Here is a 23344-nt window from a genome sequence, read left to right on the forward strand (position 1 = left end):
AACAATATTTTTTGTAATATTGAGAGACATTTTAATTAGATAATTTATTAGAAATCTGACAAAAGATCCAGAAAAAAATTAATAATACGTACTAATAATATTCATAAGTCAGCCGTACCAAGTTCAACCGTAATTTATAACTCAGCCATATGAAATAAATAAATCAGCCTTAATTTCGAAAATAGACAAATCAATGTTTTACATTACAATTCCTACCAAAAGAAATCTAAATGCAGCCCTTGGTGTAGTCGTTGTTAAGGTTGTCTGGTCGGTTTGGGTTCATGTTTGGTCCTAGCACATGTATAACATGCGTAATACCTTCTGCATTGTGTAAAGGGCAAGTAGAAGGAAGAGGAACTACCACAGCTATTCCAGGAAGAAGAGTGTTTGCTAGTACTCTTGTCGCAGTCTCGAGATCGGGACCAGCAGCTTTGAATATTGCTGCATTCACACCCCCACCTCCATGTTTAAGCCGCCTGCACATAGCTCACAAAATTAGCTACTAATGGAAGATGTATCCTTACTCAATAAGTTGGTGTATTTTACTGAAGAACAAGAAACTAATGGATGCTTAGTGGCTTAGTGCTTACCAATTAGTAGCATTAGCTATAACATTGCAGTGTAGACCACCTTCAGAACGAAGCTTAGTTTTGTCCCCGACAAATGTGAAGAATCTCTCTGAGTCAATGTTCTTCTGAGAAGCCTTAGCTTTGACAAGAGACAGAATCTTTGACCCGTGGCTCAAGTCCACCAAGACAAGACGTGCAGTCCCAACTTTGGGCAAGAACTCCTCTGCTTTCTCGACAATGATATCAGAAGCCTTTTCAAGATCAAACTGAAAATCAGCAGTCGAAATTGATGGAAATGCCAGTGTATGTACAATATCAGCATAACCAAGTCGGAAATTTTCTGTCTCGTCGTTAGCTTTGCGCATTGCATTAGTAGCTTCATTAGAAGATGATGAACCAGGAAGAGCATTGACTTTCTTAAAGAACTTCATTATACCAGGTTGGCTTTTAGTGTGTGGTTTCTTCTCGCCAAAACAGCCAGAAGGAAGAGTATCCATTGGACCAAGCTTCCCATACACCAAACCGCTTCATCTTTCTTTGGCTCAATCGACAAAGCCTCTTCAAACTTTGTTATGGCATCTACACACACACACACATAAACAATAATCAAAAATCTAATGGTAAGCAATCCGTAGATGATCAGACAGGAATTCCAAGTTTCAGAACAACACTTATAATCATAATTAGCCGAAACCTATCTTTAGAAAGTGTAAAGAATCCTAAAACATCCGCCATTCGACACATTGAAGTAAGGACTAAAGAACATGATTACAAGCTCTTGAAACATGATTACAAGCTCAAGATTCCTAAGCAGATTTGTTTAAGTGACTATATTGAATCATATTAGCATACATATGAGTCGAAAGCAACCTAAGGGAACTCAAAAAAGAAAAGCACCTTGAAGCATTTGCTTTGCATCTGAGATACTGTGAAACTGAGCTAACTCCAGTAAAGCTCCTCCCCATCTCGTTAAGTTCTGCGAAAGAAACCCACAAACATTGAATCACAAAGCAGAGATCAAAACCCTTGATTTTGATTTTGATTACATGAATCGGACAAGAACAAAACTAAATCTGAAATCTGAAATCATGAAGCGTAAGAGAGAAAACTAACATCGGCATCTGAAGGGTTAAGCTTGTAGGTCTCTTCTGCGTCTTTACGAATTTGTTCGAACAATAGCAACCTATTGAAACATAAGAGGCCTACACAGAGATAGAGACACCTAAGCTACTCGTAGTTAGTAAAATAACTTGACAACACCTCCAATTTTCTCATACTTCTCTCTGAGAACAACAGGGAGGTGATCTACTACGATTATGTTACCGAATCCAGTATCAAATGCTGACTGATCCTCGTGGTATACTGCTTCATCATCACTATCAATCCACCAAAGATTCCAAAGAAAAAACAAAAAAACAAAAAATTCAGTTCCGTTGTTCGTATATTCTACAATAAACCAAGACGCAGCGATCTATTGAGAAAAAAATCTCACCTCGCGATCCCAAAATCGTCTCCAGGAGGAAGTTGGATTGAATCGAGATTAATCTCAGACCAATTAATCCCTAACTGACCCGCCCGGACATCTATATCAACGGCCGCAACCATGATTTCAACTTTAAGAACTTAGATCGAAGATTCTGTGCGCTTTGAGGAAGAAGAAGAAGAAGTGAAAAAAGTGGTAATGAAGAGTCTCTCTAGAATACAATGAGCCGAAACTAGGGTTTCAGGGTTTATTTTTTTGGGTTATGAACAGTAGTAACTGTTTGATTTCCCTTTTTAATATAAACAATAAACAAGAAAAATTTAATTATAGATTTTGAAAAAAAACTGGTTAGTGATATGGAAAAAAAAAAATGATGTGTATTTTAATTTGCTGATATGTATTTTTTTTTTTAATTTTCTACTCAAATTCGAAAAACAAAACCCAAGGGGTAAATTGTAATTACATTCAGTGTACTAAACATTCTAGTAATTTTTAAAAGATTTATAGATATGAGTAATAAACCAACTTTTGGATAACATTCTAGTAATTTATTCTTGATTTTAAAAGAATTTTAATATATAATGATGTTGGGCGTCAGATTCTTAGAGCAAGAGTTGAAAGAAACCTTACAACTGTCAGGTTTATTATTATATCATCTAATAATAAAGTAAAATGCTTTCCAAAACATTGTCATTTGATGCTCTCTTCTTTCACAAGTGTCATTTTGTTTCTTTTAATTTTTAGTGTAACAAATTTATTCAATTGAATTTACATAATAAAATTTTTGCTTAACAAATAATTTGATGATTAAATAGTTTAAGGATATATATATATATAAAAATTAAACTAAAATATACTTTAGTTTAATTTAAATGGATTGAAAATGAAATAAAATAATGTAATATCAAGATCATGTGAATTATTTATATATATTAAAGTGTGGAAATAAAACAGCCAATAAGTACTTGACATTATCCTATACAACCCAAATATATATATTTATATTATATAACTCTTGAATATATATTTTAAAAATAGACAGTTTTATAAACCTGACACATTTTAACTTTTCTATTATGTCTCATCAATCCCATATATTGTACTAATTAACTCTCATTTTTGTAACTTTCCTAATATTTATAGTAATGCAATGAATGATTAATAATAGTATTTAGAAATATTACATATATATGAAAATATATTAATATGTAATGATTGCATATCTATAACTCTCACAAAGTTTATGTGGCTCCTATAACAATGAAATGCTCCATCTGTTTTAATTTAGTTGTCATTTTAGGTTTTTAGTGAAAATATTTGGTGAATATTCCAGTTTTCTCCCTGCTGTTTTAAAGTTTTTGACCAATGAAATATTTATAAAATATATTAATAAAGGGTAAAAAAGACAATTTAATAATTATTTCTTAATTTATGTGAGAAAACCTTAAACGACAAGTAAAAAACCGGAAAAAGTATAAATTTCCATATGTTCTTAACTACAATTTCTCTTATAAATAGAAAGATAGACATTTTACTAACCCTCATATCTCAAATCTTAAATAATATTTTTATTTAATTAATATTGTCTTAACTAAAAATCTCCAAAATTACAAAAAGACGACACAGCTACAGGTATTGGCTTTCTTTTGTCTGGCTTAGAGCTGTCTATCTGGGGCCTAAGGGCAATGCCCTGTTTGTTATCACCTCTTCATGCAGAACTAGAGGCTTTATGCTGGGCCATGGAAAGTGCTCTCTCTCTCGGATATGATGTGGTTCATTTTGTGACAGATTGTCAAGGGATTTGAACTGTCATAGATGAGTTAAAAGACTGGCCATGCTTCGGAATTATATTCTTTACAGTCTTGATTTTCTATGTTTTCTATTGAATGTATACCTAAATTGAACAATGTCTGTATCGACCGTCTTGCAAAAACGGCTCGAGCACAAGGATCGTTCTTTTCCTATGTGAGTCCGCAAGTTCCGGAATTGTCAGCTCAGCTCACGAGGCTATCCTATTTGAACCGGCTTAATAAGATATGGTGTTTTTAAGGTAAAAAAAATATTTATGTTGATGATCAAGAAAAAATTACAAAAAAAATATTTAAAAACAATGTAAACTTAATTCGTACGTAGCACGGAGTGACTACTAGTATATATATATATAGGTAATGAAATAGGTAGTTGGTATTTTTTCATGAAGCTTTTCCAAATATATTTATAATAACTAAATTTTAATATATTTTTTTTGGACAACAACTAAATTTTAATTATATTCATGTATTTTACAAGCGAAGCGATGAGAAGAAAGAAACGATAAAATTAAATTAATAATAAATAACCCACTTGCATAAATAGTTGAAACCAAAACCTATTTGCATCTAATCTTTTTCATCTTTCTGCATTGAAGTTATAGGGACGTCGAAGGAACGTAAGAAAGTAGTGAAGTTGTATTTATCATCTCAACTTGGGGAGGACGTGGCATCGATTCCATCCACCGTGGGAGCACAAATTGGTATAAGATGACAGGAACAAGTCCACACTTGGAAATCCAATCCATGCGCTTCTCACAAGCAGAAAGGTTAATGAAACAATCTTGATGTTGTGACTCATCATCTCCGAAGATTTTGTAGTTTTGTGTCTGCAAGTTACATGATATCAAGTAACGGTTTTCTTGACTCCACAAGTACGCAATATTGCTATCAACCGGATGCATTGCCATGGGTACGTAACAGCCGATAAATGGGAGGCTGAGTTCCCACAGAAGTTGCCAAGCTGAATCATTGTTTAACCTCCAAACCTTCAAAAGATTGTCTCCCCCTTGAGCTAATCTTTTGATATACATGACAAAACCGCTTCAAGTAGTCAAGGCTGTTTCGTCGTAATTCATATCCTGATCGGGGAGAGGTATAACCTGACATTGTTTGGATTTACCATAGAAATCGTGAACCATAAGTTGTACATGCTTACGATTATAAGCATCTCTTTGGCGTAAATAAAGCGTCCCATTCAGACTCATAGGATCAAACACGTCGGGGAAGTAAAGAGGGCAGAAAAGGGATTTGCGAATCCAAACGCCTGTGTCCGACGAATACACATAAAAACTCGAATAAGTTCCGCCTTGAGTCGGTGTCATTGGACCAGACCTAACCACTTTGAAGCTCAAAACAACACCGTCCTCGTCAACACGAGTCACCAGACCACACAGGTACGTAAAGGTATCTGGAGGGTAAGGGATCTCAACCCACTGTTGTAATACTGGATTACCCACATATGTTTCCGAAGTACCATTAGAAGATCTATGCATCAAAATCAACCCATTGGAAGAAGCCATATATGTGAATTTACCGTTTATTTCCATATTCGAAATATAAGAACCTTGAGACTTTGGAAGACCCCATGTCTCGCATCCATGGAAGTATATGAGTTCATCTCGTTCTCGGAGGAGCTGTAGTGACCAACATAAAGAGGTGTTTTGGTGCAGAGACACAAAGAGACGGCGGAAATACACAGATTCAATTGTCGATTTCCATGCTTTACACACCGATTTGAATTTGGAGATGCTTCTTAATGGTAATCTCGCTATTATCTCTGTCACTATTGCCTCTGAAACATGTGCGGCGGTGTTTTTTGGTGTTTCCATTGGAAATATTGCTTTATTTTCGTCAATATCTTACGGTTCGGGTTTTGGAGTGTAACGAATTAAGATACAATGTTCTTCTTAGTACAAAGGGAAACATATATATAATGGAGTCAGTGTGGCATTTTGAAACATAAATCTTCTGTTTATTAAAACATAATATTATTCACTATTTTTAGATTTTTTTTTTTTTGTGAAAACTAAAAGCTAAACTGGAATTAATTAATTGTTACTTTACAAAATACACTAGTATTTATTTTAATTTTATTGTTGTATAAATTAGTAATTTATCCTGTAGATTTGATGTCAAATCTTTTCAATTTGAAAGAAACAAAAAAAATTAGCAATTAAAAATAATTAATATAAAAGAGAGAAGCAAATATGAAGTGGAAAAATGGAAAGATGGAAAGAGAAACAAAAAATGATGTTTAATGGAAAGATGGAAAGAAGGAAATCCAATATTTTTTATGAAAAAGGAAAAGAGAGAAGCAAATATGAAGTGGCAAAGCATCACAACTGCATACATTATTGGTATTAATTAAAAGTAAAACCTCTATAAATTAATAATGGGATCATGACATTTTATTAATTTATAGTGATATTACTTTATAGATAAATTAATAATTATTATTTAATAATGTAAATTAATAATTAATAATTTGTAGTTTGTTTGGTTTTAGAAATTGTAAATAAATATGCAAGAAATAAAACGATTAACTTATAAGATTAAAACATTGGGTCATAGGGTATTTCAGAGATCAATGACTAATGAGAAAATGAAATATGGAATTCAATAATTAAGAACTGTTCTAGAACATGAACACAATAATAGACTAACCCTCTTTCAAGGCATTAGAAACTAAACTTGACTACTAGTTTGCTAAACTTTCATTTGCAACCTCCTAGCCAAATTTGCATTACAATCAAGTTTATTAAGTTCACAATGCGTCCTAACATCAACTTTCGCAGGCTAGAAATACATTGCTCAATTCACACTCATTCAGGCATTCTATCGAACACTTTTGATGCGTAGAAAAACCTAGAGTCTAAAACAAGGTGATCAGTCCTATTTTAACATTAAGATCGTGTGAATCAAAGAACCTAAGGATTAAGAACTCCAAACAATAATTAAAACATCAATTCATTGAATCTCCTAATTGGAACCCTACAACCCAATTGGAGAACTACTCACACATAGCAAAAGAGAAAACAAAAATCACAGATGAAGAAAATATGATTAAATTTCAGAAATAATAAGAAAGGGTTTAGAAATCTTCTCCAAATTGCCAATGAGGATCAATCTCTAGAATCCCAAAGAGTGGCTTACAAAAAAGTCTCTGGTTGAAGAAAGAAAGCGTAGAATGATACTTAGAATAAAACTTAGGGTTTTTCTCCCAGCCAATAAAAGGTATTTATAGAGCTCTCCAAATAAGGTAAAAAAAGGTAACGGCTTGGTTAAGACATTTCTCAGCCAGGCAGGTTCCTCTGGTAGGCGGGTTTTAACCTGAAAGTTGCCGGGTTTGACTTTGTTGCTTAGCCAGGGGGTTCCTCTGATAGGCGGGTTTTAACGTGAAAGTTGCCGAGTTAGACTTTCTTGCTTAGCCAGGCGGGTTCTTCTGGTAGGCGGGTTTTCACGTGAACCAACATTCATCTCATATGCTTGTTTGTATCCAGAATAACTCATTTTCCTCCAATTTCCTCCAAAGTGTCCTAAAACCTATAAAGACTCGATAAATAACTAAAAGACTCCAAAAATACACTTTGACTCAATAAAAAGTGTAAAATAAGAGAGAAAACAAAGACTAAAAACTGATAAAAACACCATATATCAGTTTTAGAATTGTATTTTTAATATTTAGAGAATATTATTAACAATAAATTATAAATACTATATACAAGTTCACTTATATTATACAAGTTCACTTATAAGTTATATATATGACAAAATAATATCAACTGTCGTATTTTAATAGTCTGTCAAAATGTAAATGATGCATATCTAGCAATTGAGAACTATAAATAATTTTAGCTATTTTTATGACATGTTATAGATTATTTTATATCGTTATAATTTGAAACTACAACATAACAATTGTTTTATAGATATTAGTTTTAGCAGAAGCATACATAAATTTATATAATTATTAATTTATGATATTATTGGAACTATACTGTATTTTACATAGAGATTTCAAAAAAAACAATTATCTTACTATTTTATCGAATTTTGTTATTTTTCACATTAGTCTAATCTGGGATCAGCAAAATTTATTAATTTATAGTGTTTATTAATTTATAGAGGTTTTATTGTATTGGGAAACTTAGCTTATATATATAACAAAATTGTAGAACTCATATTTATACTATAGATATAAGAGATACGTAATCAAATTGCTCCTTGTCTACCACCACGTTCAATCAATAGCAGCATACCACACTCATTCTTTTTGTACGTCATGAGTAGTGGTTATAGAATATCAGAGGTAACTAGATTTTAATTATTTTTACATCATAGATAAATGTTGTCTCATAAGTATTTCAAATTAAAGTCAGATAAGTTTTTGTCCAATTCAATTAACTAGAGATGAGAAGAAAGAAACATAAAGACATTATTGCATCCAGACATATCTGCATCTATTCTTCATCTTTATGCATTGATGTACGTAACTAGGTCCCTTGAAGGAACGTGAGAAAGTAGTGAAGTTGTATTTATTATCTCAACTTGGGGAGGACGAGGCACTGATTCCATCCACCGTGGGAGCACAAATTGATATAAGATGACAGGATCTATAACCCCCGAAATCGGTTCGTATATCTGATCCATATGCTTCTCACAAGCAGACTGGTTGATGAAACAATCTTGATGTTGTGACTCATCATCTCCGAAGATTTTGTAGTTTTGTGTCTGCAAGTTACATGATATCAAATAACGGTGTTCTTGACTCCAGAAATACACAATATTACTATCAAACGGATGCATTGCCACTTGTGCATAATAGCATTTATCAAACTGGATAAATGGGAGTGTGATCTCCCACATAAGTTGCCAAGCTGAATCGTCATTGATCAGTCTCCAAACCTTCAAAAGATTGTCTCCCCTTTGGGAAAATGTTTTGACATACATGACAAACCCGCTGGATGTAGTCAAAGCTGTTTTGAAGTGCCATCTGCGATGATTGTTATCCTGATCGGGGAGAGGTATAAATTGACATTTATTGGATTCACCATAGAAATCGTGAGCCATAAGTTTTCTCTGCCCAGAAATATTAGAATGGACTAGGTAGAAATAAAACGTCCCATTCATACTCATAGGACGAGCTAATTTGGGGGAGTAAACAGGGCAGTAAAGTTGTTTGTAAATCCAAATACCTGTCTCAGACAAATAAACAAAATAACTCAAAACATATCCATTTTGACTCCTTTTCATTGAAGCAGTCCTAACCACTTTGAAGCTCAAAACAACACTGTCCTCGTCAACAAGCGTCACCAAACCACACAGGACAGTAAATAAATTCGGAGGGGTAGGGATTTCAACCCACTGTTGTAACACTGGATTACCCACATAGGTCGTTGAAGTACCAAAAAATCTATGCATCAAAACCAATCCATTTGAAGAAGCTATATATTCGAATTTACTGATAAATTTGGAGGAAACCTTAGTAGTAGAATAGTTTCTCTCATTTTATTCATTAACCTTTATGCTTATATTTATATAAGAGATATAACTTGTTTAACAAATTATTTAGATATTCAATAATGGTAAATATACTTATTTAACAATAGAAGAATATTACACAAATATTAACTTTCCATTTAACTCGATCTCGTAATCTCCGAGATCTCTTAATACCCTCCCACAACGGCTTTATACTCGGCCGTCGGGTCATCATCGACGTTTATACCCGGTCGTAGGGTCATCGGCATTTATACTCGGTTGTAGAGTCATCTTCGTGGCATTTATACTCAGCCATAGAATCAATCTCCATCGATTTAAAATCACAAGTTTGGATCGTTCTTCGAACTTCTTGTTCATGAAGAAACTTGTGTAGTCATGGTTGAATTTGAATTCATCATCGCCGGATCAGCATCATATCCGTCGAAGTCAAAGTCATCGTCGTGGCTCTGTCGAAGTAAAACAAAGAAACCACATGACGATAGGTAAAGTAGCACAAACACATGCTATTATGCCCAAATCTCTTATACAAGAGACAAACACCATTCTTTTTTTTTTTTTTTTTTTCTTTTTTTTTTTCACTTGGCCAATAGGCCGAACACCACCATACGTCTTGGCTAATATTCATAGTCACCACCAGCAGCCAAATCATGGCCACACAAGACAACACACTCACGTGTGTGTGTGAAAACAAAATTCCAGATTTTTTTTTTTTTTTTTTTAAATAGTCGATGGAGATTGGATAAATCTCATCACCAACTCACAATTAGAACAAAAAAAAGAAAGAAAGACTCCAACGTTAAAAGAAGAAGCGATGGAGGAAGGTCAAAATAAAAAAAGAGACGAAACACAATTTTTTTTTTTTTTTTTCTTTTGTGGAAGCTAACGTAACGCAATCATAAACCACATCAAAATGGATCTTAGCTCTGATACCATGATAAATTTGGAGGAAACCTTAGTAGTAGAATAGTTTCTCTCATTTTATTCATTAACCTTTATGCTTATATTTATATAAGAGATATAACTTGTCTAACAAATTATTTACATATTCAATAATGGTAAATATACTTATTTAACAATAGAAGAATATTACACAAATATTAACTTTCCATTTAACTCGATCTCGTAATCTCCAAGATCTCCTAATATTTACCGTTTATTTTCATATTCTGGATATAAGAACCTAACGACTTTGGGAGACCCCATGTCTTGCATCCATGGAAGTCTATGAGCTCTCTTCGTTGGAAAAGTAATGACCAACATGAAAAGGTGTTTTGGTGTAGAGACACAAAGAGACAGCGGAAATATACAGATTCTGTTGCTGATTTCCATGTTTTACACACCGATTTGAATCTGGAGATGCTTCTCAATGGTAACTTTACTAGTATCTTTGTCCCTATCTCCTCTGGAACATGTGCGGCGGTGTTGTTTGGTGCTTCCATAGGAAATTGTTTTCTTTTTCGTCAATATCTTAGGGGTTCAGGTTCTTGAGTGTAACTAAAGATACAAAGTTCTTCTTGTTATAAAGGAAACATACATATATATAACAAATTTATCAATGTGGCTTTTTAAAATATAGATCTAAATATTTATTTACTTTCCATAACATATTTCACTACTTTTCGAAAAATCTAAATGCCAAACTTTAATGAAATGTTAATAATATTACAAAATAGTTAATAATATTACAAAATACTTTGGTATTAAATTTTTTAATTATCACTTTATCAATTTACTTGTGATTTTCTTTTCAAATCTTACCAATTTGAAAGAAACAAAAATGATTAGAAATTACAAATATTTTTTTATATAAAAGATAAGGATTAGAAAAGAGAAAAAAAAAATGATGTTTTAAGGAAAAGATGAAAAGAAGGACATCTCAAATTGTATGAACAAAAAAAAAAGAAGCAAATATGAAGTGGCAAAATATCACAACTGTACTAAACTATAAAGGTTTTTGTCTTGATCCTCTTTTATGCAAAGTGTAAAATGTATAGAGGATCACATGAGAACCGGACATAACAAAAAGCTGAACCAAAAGTAAGTCAAACCTCTACAAATCATATAAATTACAGACAAACCCAACTCATATGAAAATATTGTTACCAAAGAAGTAGTATTAGTAGTGATCACAGATATGGCGAAAACTGTAAAGAACCAAACACAGAAGAATCTACGCTACCAGCAAAAAATAAAAGCCATGGCCATGTTAACATGACATACTTTACTGATGTTAACATGACAAGAGATGAATTGCAAATTCATTTACATGCGGTATAATCAAATTTGACAGATTATTCTTCATTATATCCATGGCCATGTTAGGATCAGAAAACATTTGGGTTTGAGGATTGTGAGCTTGGTCCTTGGGAACATGTAGCAATCCATTTTCCTGCAGAATGCTAGAGCGATCTAACATCTATACAATTCCACAGAATCATTGCTCACACGATAAGACTTTTTCCTTAAGGTTACACCCAATCCTAAAAGCCAAAACCTTTAGTGCATTGGAATGTTTTCAAATTGTCATACGAAACCTTGATTTGAACAAGTAAAACGCTCCATTATCTCAACGAACTAAACTAGATTGGACGAACACAAGTTTTCATTAATAACACAGCTAATAAACTAATAGCTCATGAAACTCTAGTCACCTAATATAACTTGGTAATCACGTAATAGGAAATCTAGAAAGTTACAAACTTTCCCAAACAATTAACTGAGAAACACAAAAGGGCAAAAATCACAGAAAACAAACCTCATTGCTGAAGTAGAATCTCCGAGCTCGGAACGATTTAGGTTTAAGACTCCTAGCCCTAATAACAACTTGTCTGGAAAACTCAAACATATCAAGAACCCAATTCAGCTAATTTTGACAAAACAATCTGAAAAATCAGGAGAACAGAAGAAGATGACTCACCCTTCTTTGACCATCTTCGCATCGTCGGAGAAGATCGCATGAGCTTAGGGACGAAGTAACGGATAATTCCAATGAGAACCATCACGACGGAGAGAGGGATCAAAACCCAATCTCTGATCGCCGTGTCGAGAACTAAATCTTCCGCCATTGATACAAGTCTCTTCAGAGTTCAGATGATCTCTTCTTCTTCGTCTACTTCGCCTCTTTAGCTCAATCAGTCAATCCGGTGAAGAGAAATTTACAATCAGCAAATCGTGACTAACCAAATTGGACCAATATAAACCAAACTTAAACCGCAAAAATCGAATACGATAGAAATTAAGACCGTTCTTAACCGAATCCGTTTTCATCTTATTTAACTAATACTCCATGTGACAACCCGTCCCGCGGAACCTACTAGCCCACCGCTAGCTGCCCCAATAGACCGTCCGTGGACCCCACTAGCCCATCGCTAACTGCCACAATGGACCGTCTGTGGATCCTGCTAGCCGGCCCAACAGACTCCAAGCTGGCCCTGCAGGGCATCGATCCTAACCAATCACTGTGGAAATCCACATCCACCAGTAGGTTATTGGTGCGCCAGGCGTTCCTCGAACCCTGGTCCCCACCCTTTAACAACCTTCCCACAAGACAAGTTGCCACCAATTGACCTGCAGATCGACCGAGGGTATTTTTGTGATCGACCGAGGGTATTTTTGTCATTTAAAGAAATCAAAACTATAGGTTAATTAGATTAAATTTTGTGATTCTCTAATCATTTTTAATGAAAAACCTACCAAAACCAAGTCATGGTCCATTTTTACTCTAGAGAGTACTTCTGCTTTGATAGTATAGATTGATTATGTTTTTATATATAAGATAACTAAAGTCTTCCAATATGTGGTGATAAATATTTATTTAAAACAAATTATGCTTTACTATATAGTAAAAGATATTTTAGGCAATACTAAATAATTAGGAATGCATCTTATAATTGTTGAACATATATCTATTAAAAATATGTAGTTATGCATGGAGTTACTATTTCACTTTAAAATTTTTGCTAACATATTCATATATCTTTTCTTAAATATATTATTGACTGAAATAATTTGTTTTAAAGTCAAATGTTAAAAGTTACTTAAATTGATGAAAGTGCAGACTTGGTTCCAGTTGATTGATGATTAGATTTCAAATACTTTTGGTTCCAATTAATTCAGATATACAGCTTAATCCAGATTCAATTTTGTCAAAGCAGAGCATCAAAGAGTGAAGAAAACCTTAAAAAATCTCACTTAATCCACCATATTTTATAGTATGTCTTTTTGCTCAGTTATGATTACAACATTTTGATACCCTTAGCTACCAATCCAAAATTAGGTACTTACTGAATATAACTAAACATTTGTTCTTAATTATTTATTAAAATAAATGAGTTACGAGACTGCAGTTTACTGGAAGAATTTGCGCTAAACAGATTATTAGACCTACATGTCTTATAAAAAACTCTCAGAGATTGATCCCGAGGAGTTTGATAAAAGTCATGGATGTGGACTTGTCTTCACTTTGATTTAACAGAGAAGTCTGGAGAGCTGAGGTCGTATCCACTACTATTTGTATATCATTCTTTAATGCTAGAGCGATGAATCTACCCGCGAACCAAAAGTATCTGAGGTGCTCCTCGTGATAGCATGCTGCCACTATAAACGAACTTATTTAGCTAGTGTTACTTTTGGACTAATTTGTTAATTTTATATATAACAAATTGTATAACTCATTTTTCATGCAATGAAATAGGTTAACTGGTATTTTTTCATGAAGCTTTTCCAAATATGTTTATAATAATTAAATTTTAATTATCTCAATATCATATATTTACAAGAAATGAGAAGAAAGAAACGATACAATTAAATAAATAACTCATTTGCCTAATAGTTGAATTCAAAACCTATTTGCATCTAATCTTCTTCATCTTTCTGCATTATAGAATGGGCGAGCTTGTGTTTGTAAAACACAAGTTCAATGTTGGATAACCATAAACAACATGCACACAGCACACCTGTGAGCTTCTATCAAAATGTGTTTGGGGCAGTAGTTGTGAGAACTGAAATTAATTTTCTCCTTCCGAAGTAATTTAAATGTGGAGGAGCTTACCACCGTTAAGAGTTCCGAACTGAATCGAGAGAGTTTGAGTATTTGAATTGTATAGTATTGCCTGAGAGATAAAAATGTTCGACCCCTTACAAGTGACACCCCCCTTACATATTTATACCGACCAATTTATTACCCAATTAATGCACAATTAATAGGACACGATTTGCGCACCCTAATTAATCCTCTTGAATGCAAGAATCTTTGACCAAGCTCGAGCTACGAGCTGACCAACACGAAGCGTCTCCGCACTCTCTTCCTTTCTCCGGGCCCGATGGGCCGACCAGTAACATATTCTTGGCCCATTAGACGCGCCCGACCTAGGCCCTTTGCCTATTGCCCGAGATGACAGATCGTGGGTACAACAGTTGCCCCCCCAAGTCTCCCGAGCTGAGCAGTTCGGGGGACTTTTGACCTTCAAGCGATCAATTTCGGGAAACTGAATATTCCCCGTATCTCCATGATTTGATCGTGGTGATGATGAGATTTGTCTTCCCGAACAAGCCTCGAGGCCCACTAGGTGGCGTGTTAGCTATAAGAGAGAGAGAAAACGGTGCGAGACCTTTCACTTTCCCAGGCAATCATGCTCCCTGGTTCCGTGTATAAAGGTAAACTCACCCGACTTCTCCCTTCCACTTTTAATTCTCAGTTTTCTTTTTGTTTTGCTTTGCGATTTCTCTCTTCTTCGATTAGTTTCTTTGCTTTTGCCGGAAAGTTCTTCAACCTTCCTCCTCTTCCTGCAAATATTACCCGAAAAGTATGTCTCCTCCGAAATTCTCGTCGGGTAAAGCTGCGAAACCCTTGATTCCGGGCGTTTATGGCCCCCATCAGCCGTCAAACCTCTCAGCGGAGAACCTAGCTGAGGTTAGGGGGTCCACCGGGATTCCGCCGGAGGTCAAAATCAGATTCCCGGAGGCTATCAAGTCCCCGGAGAACCCTCCTCCGGGGTACTGCTGCGCGTTCGAGATATTCTTCTCCGCGTGTGGTTTGTCGTTTCCCCTTCCCGAACTCATCGTGAAGAAGATGTTCGAACTGGGCTTTGCTCTCCCCCAAATGTGTCCGAACTTTGTTCGGACTGTTATAAGCCTTCAAACTCTGGGGGAGGAGTTCGACTACCAGCTGTCACTGGCGGACTTCCTCCAGGTGTACACAGTGAAGACAGGTCGTACCAAGGGCACACTCTACGTGAGCCCGCTTTCCGGACTGAAGGTGTTTGACGAACTGCCCGAGAAGGACGAGAAATGGCGGAAGTCTTACTTTTTCTTCCCGGTCAACGAGCTCACTTTCGGCCACCGCACGAGCTCATACGTATCGAAGTGGACCTCAAAAATTGGTAGACGGATGTTCCTTATTAGGTCCGGGTTGAATGTAGTTTTGTTTTTCCGCCTCACTTTTAATTTTTGTTTTCTTTTTTTTTTTAGATCACTTCGAGCACAGACTGCTTTGCCCCACATTCGCGGAGTTCTTCTCTAGATTCTGCAGCCAAGGTCAGATCGCTTGGGATTCTTTCTCCTGCGAAAGGATCAGGGCGTCCACAGCAAGGCTCGGAAGACGCTCTCTCGTTTGCTCCGACCCTGTGAGCGTTTCGGAAACGAACTACAGGGAAGAAAGGGCGTGCCGGATTGCCGAAAAAGAGGCGAAAAAGCAGATGGCCGTGGCCCTTGCCGAAGGCAAAGCTCGCATCCCTATCAAGAATTCCTCTGGCTCCTCCGTTCCCAAGGTGGGCGGGACTTCTGCACCTCCAACTGGCTCTTCCAAGCTCGGTACAGAATCTACCAGGGCTCCTGCTTGCCCGTTGGTCCCTCCCGTGATTGTCATCGCTGACTCTAGCGACGAGCCACGGGAGGTCGCGGCTTCCCCCTCAGTGGCGAAGAAAACCTCTGCTGAGGTCTCCTCTCAGCAAACTGATTCATCGAAAAAGAGGAAGGAGCCCGAGACTTCCTCCTCTAATCGTGAAAAGGGCCGAGCTCGGACTGGCTCATTAGGGGATGAGCGGAGTAAATCTAGCTCGAGAGATAGGGGTCTCTCCTCGGAGAGGAGATCTAAAGAGGCCCCACCGCCTAAAGAGTCCGGGGACTCCTCTGGAAGAAACCCTCCGAAGGAACAACGTCCTTCCACCCGAGGTAAAATTTTCCAAGATGCTCTTAATTTTATACCTTCACTGTTTGACAGTCGATGACTGAAACGATTTGCTCAAAAAAAATCCTTCAGCCCCCCCTGCGTCCCCTGCTGATCTAATGAGGAGCTACATTCGGCCCGGAGTTCGGATTCCGGCGTTCGCTGACATGACCGAGGTCAACCGTGCGAACTTCTTCCGTTTTGCGGACAAAATCGGCGAGGTAAATCTCCTTTGGTTTTTATTTTAGTTTCTTACTATCAATTTAACCGTTTCTAACGAGCTGACCTTTCCAGCTAATGATCGAGTTTAACTCCTCGGTGGCGTCCTATGAGGATCAACTGTTCGCCTCCCCTTCATCTTCCGAGGTGAATCTTCTTCAAGAGAGGATCGCTGACCTGGAAGCTCAGGTAAAAGAATACGCCAGGCCGGAGGCTGAAAATGCTAGCACCGTAGCAAAAGCCGAACAAATCCGAGCTCGAATGAAGAAGTCTGAAATAGAGGTGCTCGACCTCGGGGTTGCTAACGAGGACCTCCGAGGCAAACTGAAGAAGGTGGGGGACCTTTACTTCGAGGCGACGGGGGACGCGAAGGCAGCCAAGAACAGGTTGCACGAGATCGAGCTCCGCAATCAACTACTCGAAGCTGGCAACAGCTGCGAGATTGAGAGGGTGCGGAGGGAGGAGAGGCAGGCAATGAGGCGAACTCTCCGCCCTTTGGTCGAGGAGGTGAAGGTCACTTTCAAAGAGAGGGAGAAACTAGCTCCGCTCCAGATCCGGGCCGCCGAGATCAGGGCTAACCGGATGCTGGTCGAGGAGATCTCCAGGGGAGAGATCCAAGACATGGAAACTGAGCTCGAACTCCTGAAAGCTGACAAGGAGGAAGGCGATGGAAAGGTTTCGAAGGTAACTCCCCGTGATTTCGACCTCACTGCATTCTCAGACCTTTTGGCAGATACGCCCATTCTCTTGTGCAGCGAACACCCGCTAAGCGTCACAATCGACGAGTCTGGCACTAACCTCGGGTAAATCTCGAATCAGGGGATGGACGATTATCTGGCAAACACCAGGTCGGAAGGGGAGCTTGCAGAGATGGGCTTGGCCCTCTCCGAAGCGGCGTCGGAACCCGCTCTCCCTAATCAATAGTTTTTATTTTTGGGGTTGTTTTGGCACGGGTTGCCCCTCTGTTTGTAGTATTTATTTTCAGACTTGCTTTGGAGTGTTTTGGTCGTGGTGACCGCTCCATATGAAAAAAATTTTGCCATTCTAAATGCGCACTTAATTTCCACAATCTTTTGTTTGAAAAGATGATACGAGCAGAAATGAACACGAAGTGGGAACTTTGGTTTAAGAGTTCGCAAAAATGACACCTCAACTTTAGTAAGTAAAGCTGAGTACAAAGTGAGTACCTTGGTTTAGATTAGAATTTTGTGAAACTAAGCTTCGACTTTAATAAGTAAAGCTAAGTACGAAGTGAGAACTTCGGTTTTGCTTAGAGTTTCGCAAAACTAAGCTTCGATTTAAAGTAAAGCTGAATACATAGTGAGAACTTCGGTTTAGACTTGCGAAGTTGAACCTCGGCTTCAAATGATATATGCGAAGACGGACTTCGGCTTTTTTTTTTTTTTTTTTGAACCATTATTAATAAAAAGTTAAAGAAAACTTTAAATTTTATTAATATGGATAGCTGGACCCGAAGTGGGCTGCCTACGTACCCTTATCAGGATCAAGCTAAACATAGTTCGATACAAAAAGATTAACTGTAAAAGAGTTTAAGGTGTAAAGAATTCCAGGACCTCGGGACTGGTTTTCCCTCTGAATCCTCGAGCTGATAGACTCCATTTCGGACTTCGCGAGTAATTTTGTACGGTCCTTCCCAGTTAATTCCCAGCTTCCCTGCATTGAGTTCCTCGGTGTTCTCGTAGACTTTTCGGAGGACTAGGTCGCCAATTGCCAAGGGCCTGCCTCGGATTTTGGCGTTATAGTATCGAGCTACTGTGTTCTGGTAATTCTGGATCCGAACCAAGGCCTGGTCCCGACGCTCATTGATTGTATCGAGATTATCCTGTAAGAATTCCTCATTATCCTCAGCTCGGAGTGGGTTTAGCGAGGTACGGACTCTGAGCACTTCTATATCGGCGGGGACTACAGCATTAACTCCGTAAACCAGGGAAAAAAGTGTCTCATTAGTGGCCCGACGGGGTGTTGTTCGGAGTACTTGGACTCTGCCCCAGTAAATAACTTACTGACATAAAAAATTGGTCGCTGCTCCCCCCTTTCCTCCCGAACCAAGATTCCACTGACTGCACTGTCCGAGACAGCTACATAAAGGAAGAGTGGCTCTCCGAACTCAGGCTTAGCCAAGACCGGCGGTTCAGATAGATAAGCTTTGAGCGGAGAGAATGTCTCTTCGCACTTCGCATCCCATAAGAAGTTCTTCCCCCCCCCCCCCTTTCTCAACAATTGGTAGAACGGGAGGCATTTGTCCGTAGATCGAGAGATGAAGCGGTTGAGGGCGGCGATCCGCCCATTTAGGCGTTGCACTTCGCGTAAAGTCCTAGGAGAACTCATGGACAAGAAAGCATTAATCTGCCTCAGGTTCGCTTCAATTCCTCTTTCTGTGACGATGTACCCCAGAAACTCCCCTGATGGGACTGCAAAAGTGCATTTTGTGGGGTTAAGCTTCATCCCGAACTGATTTAGGATGTCGAAGCAAGTTTTCAGATCTGTGAGATGCGAGCTAGCTTCCATTGACTTCACCAACATGTCGTCGATGTAGACTTCCATAGTTTTTCCGAGCTGGTGCTCGAACATTCGATTTACCAGTCTCTGGTAAGTTGCTCCCGCATTCTTTAACCCGAAAGGCATCACCTTGTAACAGTAAATCCCGCGATCCGTAACGAATGCAGTCTCCTCCTGGTCGTCTGGGTTCATAAGGATTTGGTTGTAGCCGGAGAAGGCATCCATGAAAGACATCAGCCCGTGACCCGAAGTGGACTCAACTAGCCTGTCGATATGCGGAAGTGGAAAGCTATCCTTGGGGCATGCCTTGTTCAGGTCGGTGAAATCAACGCAAACTCGTGATTTTCCATTCTTCTTTTTGACTACCACTGTGTTTGCGAGCCACTCAGGGTACTTCACTTCGCGTATCTGCCCTGCCTTCAGTAAACGTTCCACCTCTTGATTAACGATTTCAGCTCGCTTAGGACCCAGCTTCCTTCGCTTCTGACAGGTCAAAACGTCGGGTCCACATTCAGCTCGTGGGAGATAACTTCTGGACTGATACCGGGCATCTCGTCTACGGACCATGCGAAGGTGGCCATATTTTCTTTTAGGAAGGTTATCAGACTGGCGCGGAGCTTGCTATCCAATCCCACTCCGATCTTGATTTCCTGATCCAGAAACTTATCATTGGTGAAAATGGGCTTAGTGAGGTCACCTTTTAACTACTTCCGAACCGGATTCTTCGGGACCTTGAGCTGTGGTTGCTATTGAACCAGGGGCTTGTGACTTGCGAGGTAACAGCTCCTTGCCGTCCTTTGGCTTCCTAAAACCTCCCGGACTCCTTGAGGGGTCGGACATTTGACGCACTGATGGTACGTCAAGGCCACTGCCTTCATCTGGTAGAGCCAGAGAGTTCCCAGAATAATGTTATAGGCCGCAGGTCGGTCAAAAACCATGTATTCCACCATTTTAACCACTCCATGAGTGGACATCGGTAGTGTGATCGTGCCCAAGGACATTGACGTCTCGCTTGTGAACGAAACCAAAGGCGAGGGCGGTCCCACGATGTGCTCTTTCCCGATACCCATTTTAGCCAGCGTCTCTAGAAAAATCAAGTCTACCGAACTCCCGGTGTCAATTAGGATCCGGCACACTTGGTGGTTCGCCACGTCGAGTGATATGACGAGTGCATCATCGTGCGGAGTATCCAGCTCTTCAGTTTCCTTCTCAGAGAAAGAAACTTCAGGTAGGTCGCTTGTTGTGACCTTAGCTCGCTTTGGCTGAGGGCTGGTGAGCTTCCGCTGATGGTCTTTGATCGCAGTGATAGAGTTTCGAAAGAGGCGCGATCCCCCCATTATCACGTCTATTCTTTTCTTGGGGGCTTCGTTGCCGTCAGATTGCTTCGGTTTTTTCGAAGGTGGAGCATCCTCGTCCACCTTGGAGGTCGCTTTCTGCTCCAACACCTCGATTGTTACATTTGGCATCTCTCCCGCCACATACTTTTCTGCGAGGAGGTGCATCAGTTTTTTGCAGTCACGAGTGGAATGACTATTGGTTTTATGAAGTTCGCAGTACGTGTCCTCATCTCGGACCCACTTATTACTTGGAAGCACGCCACTTTTGGAGCGCGGTGAGAATGGAGGTTTGGACGGTGAATTCTTTGGAGAATTCTTCTTGGGAGATTGGGTGACTGCGAACGTGCTAGGCCCGGACTTCAGAGTCGTAGGCAGAGTCTTTTTGGCGGGCGCTTTGAACCGAGGTTTTCCTGTAGGCGGAGCGTTCTGTTTCTGCGCAGCGGCAATCTTGTCTTCCTCTGCGACTATCCAGTTTGATGCCCGGTGTAGCGCATCCTGAATGGTTGGGAACCGATTCACGGACAACTCTTCGCGGAAGCGAGATTCGTGCCAGAGGCCGTTTTTAAGTGCGGCCAGAGCTGTGGAATCCGAGAGTCCTGGGATCTTATCCTGGATCTCCTTGAACTTTGTTATATAAGACCGGAGAGATTCTCCAGCCTTTTGGCTTAAGTTCCAAAGCTGAGCATCGGTCACCGTGGTTTCGATTAAGCTGGAATACTGCTTGACGAACGAGGTTGACAGCTCGGTGAAGTTATTTACGAAGCCGGCTGCTAAAGACGCGAACCAAAGTAGTACCGGTCCACTAAACGTTTCTGCGAACAACTTGCAGTACCCAGCGTCTGCTTCGTGAGGCTCGAGGTCCACTCGGCTAGCTGTCAATAGGAAGGTCTTGAGATGACTGATCGGATCCCCTTTTCCTTCGTAGCTCGAGAATTTAATTTTGCCGGTATCCTTGATGCGGACTCGGGCTATTTGATCGGAGAAAGGAGTTCGCCTCGACTCCTCAATCACCCGAAAAATATCCGGAGCTGAAGTGGTTGCACTGTGCATCACGGACCGCATGTCCCGGATTTCGCTCTGCATACGGAAGATCTCAGGATTGGTAACATACCCCGGAGCCGAAGTGTTTCCGTCCGCAGGGAGAGGAAGACGGACTGGGACCTCGGAAGATCTGGCGACACCGGGCTGAACCGGAGTGTGGCCATCGCTAACCAGCGGTGGCGCTGCTTGCGTATTGAGTTGAGGTGGGAAAGCATCTCCCGGGGTGGTATTTGTTGCTGCCGTCTGTGAGGTGGAAGGTGGAGTAATACCGGAAAAATCCAAAGCACGTCGACGTGGGTTTTGGTCGGAGGACAAGAGATCAACCCGATCAGCGTACGTGCGGTGGAAGGCTGAGAGGTCGGCTACGGATGTCGTGACTTCCTTCAAACGAGTGAAGACCTGACCCTCTAGGCTTTCAAAACGTTCGGTCAGAGCGGCGGAGGCTGCTTGCTAACGGTCGGACTTTTCAGATAAATCCTGCAAGAGCTTCTGGATCGCCTCCAGGGATGCCTGATTGGAAGAGTCGGTTGCCATAGCGGTGATTGGTTTAAAAATGGATTCGGATGTGAAGTCGGAACTAACAAGAGTTAGGTGATAACTCCCCTCCTTCTAGCGCCAAATGTGAGAACTGAAATCAATTTTCTCCTTCCGAAGTGATTTAAATGTGGAGGAGCTTACCACCGTTAAGAGTTCCGAACTGAATCGAGAGAGTTTGAGTATTTGAATTGTATAGTATTGCCTGAGAGATAAAAATGTTCGACCCCTTACAAGTGACACCCCCCTTACATATTTATACCGACCAATTTATTACCCAATTAATGCATAATTAATAGGACACGATTTGCGCACCCTAATTAATCCTCTTGAATGCAAGAATCTTTTACCAAGCTCGAGCTGCAACCTGACCAACACGAAGCGTCTCCGCACTCTCTTTCTTTCTCCGGGCCCGATGGGCCGACCAGTAACACATTCTTGGCCCATTAGACGCGCCCGGCCTAGGCCCTTTGCCTATTGCCCGAGATGACAGATCGTGGGTACAACAATAGTGACTCCACAAAGTCTTCTCACTAAGGACTTAATGTTCGAGATATCAGATTCGTTTATTGCATTATAATCCTTTCCAAAAGCTTCTCCTAGATAAGTTTCAATTTATGGATTTATTTTGTCTTGATTTTGTGGAAATGAACTATATTTGACTTTTTTAGTGGATACTCACACAATTGTTGAAACTCTTTAGCTTAAAGATGTCATTATAAATAACAGTCAAGCAAACTAAAGCCTCATGTTTTTATTATCCTATGGGGGATCCTGAATGCTCCATAGAATTCAATTTGGTTATAACTAAGAGTAGGGAGTTAATTCATATTGGTTGTGCTCTTAGCCTAATCAAACCTGGTTCACAACTTGTTTGGTGTTTTTTTCCATTGGAAATTGTAATACCATTCAAAATATTGCATATGAAACAAGGATTCAGAGTGTTCACCTATAGTTTGAACAAAATTTAGGTATTTGATGTTACATTGGGAAAATTTGTTATACCTTTTAATGGCAAAAGAAAAAAAACAGTATTTAAATTCATATAATTAAGAGATACGTAATCAAATTGATCTTTGTTTGCTAAAGGTGATAAAAGTTTATGTACTTAGGTAATGGATAAGTTGGTATATTTTACATGAACATAAATCTTCTTAAAACTT

General features: G+C 39.1%; 3 protein-coding genes and 3 pseudogenes across 4 annotated transcripts; 1 reads left to right on the forward strand and 5 right to left on the reverse strand.

The window, feature by feature from the left end:
* Positions 1-150: 150 nt before the first annotated feature.
* LOC109131114 (transcription factor bHLH140) lies at positions 151-2323 on the reverse strand. 2 transcript variants are annotated; one of them, XM_087478990.1, is made up of 6 exons: positions 2062-2323; positions 1847-1945; positions 1683-1771; positions 1467-1545; positions 591-1148; positions 151-476 (listed from the first exon to the last, which is right to left on the reverse strand). In XM_087478990.1, the coding sequence occupies exons 5-6, from the start codon at positions 1064-1066 to the stop codon at positions 227-229; spliced, it is 726 nt and encodes a 241-aa protein (XP_087335116.1). In that variant the 5' UTR covers positions 1067-1148; positions 1467-1545; positions 1683-1771; positions 1847-1945; positions 2062-2323; the 3' UTR covers positions 151-226. The 2 variants fall into 2 exon arrangements, with proteins under 2 accessions (XP_087335116.1, XP_087335117.1); XM_087478991.1 differs by having other exon boundaries at positions 1893-1945; positions 2062-2320.
* A 1968-nt stretch (positions 2324-4291) lies between these two features.
* Positions 4292-5784, reverse strand: LOC104731271 (putative F-box/kelch-repeat protein At4g22430 pseudogene; annotated as a pseudogene).
* Positions 5785-8336: 2552 nt separating this feature from the next.
* Positions 8337-10858, reverse strand: LOC109127927 (putative F-box/kelch-repeat protein At4g22430 pseudogene; annotated as a pseudogene).
* A 1191-nt stretch (positions 10859-12049) lies between these two features.
* LOC147930371 (uncharacterized) lies at positions 12050-12499 on the reverse strand (annotated as a pseudogene).
* Positions 12500-15171: 2672 nt separating this feature from the next.
* On the forward strand, positions 15172-17556 carry LOC147930372 (uncharacterized). Its single transcript, XM_087476832.1, has 4 exons — positions 15172-15745; positions 15834-16535; positions 16624-16751; positions 16825-17556. Exons 1-4 carry the CDS (start codon positions 15172-15174, stop codon positions 17554-17556), a joined length of 2136 nt encoding a protein of 711 aa, XP_087332958.1.
* Positions 17557-20015: 2459 nt separating this feature from the next.
* On the reverse strand, positions 20016-22181 carry LOC147930373 (uncharacterized). Its single transcript, XM_087476833.1, has 2 exons — positions 22103-22181; positions 20016-22009 (listed from the first exon to the last, which is right to left on the reverse strand). The coding sequence occupies exons 1-2, from the start codon at positions 22179-22181 to the stop codon at positions 20016-20018; spliced, it is 2073 nt and encodes a 690-aa protein (XP_087332959.1).
* Between the last annotated feature and the right edge of the window lie 1163 nt (positions 22182-23344).

Source organism: Camelina sativa, chromosome 12 (genome assembly GCF_030686135.1).
Source record: "Camelina sativa cultivar CO46 ecotype springtype chromosome 12, ASM3068613v1".
Classification (NCBI taxonomy): domain Eukaryota; kingdom Viridiplantae; phylum Streptophyta; class Magnoliopsida; order Brassicales; family Brassicaceae; genus Camelina; species Camelina sativa.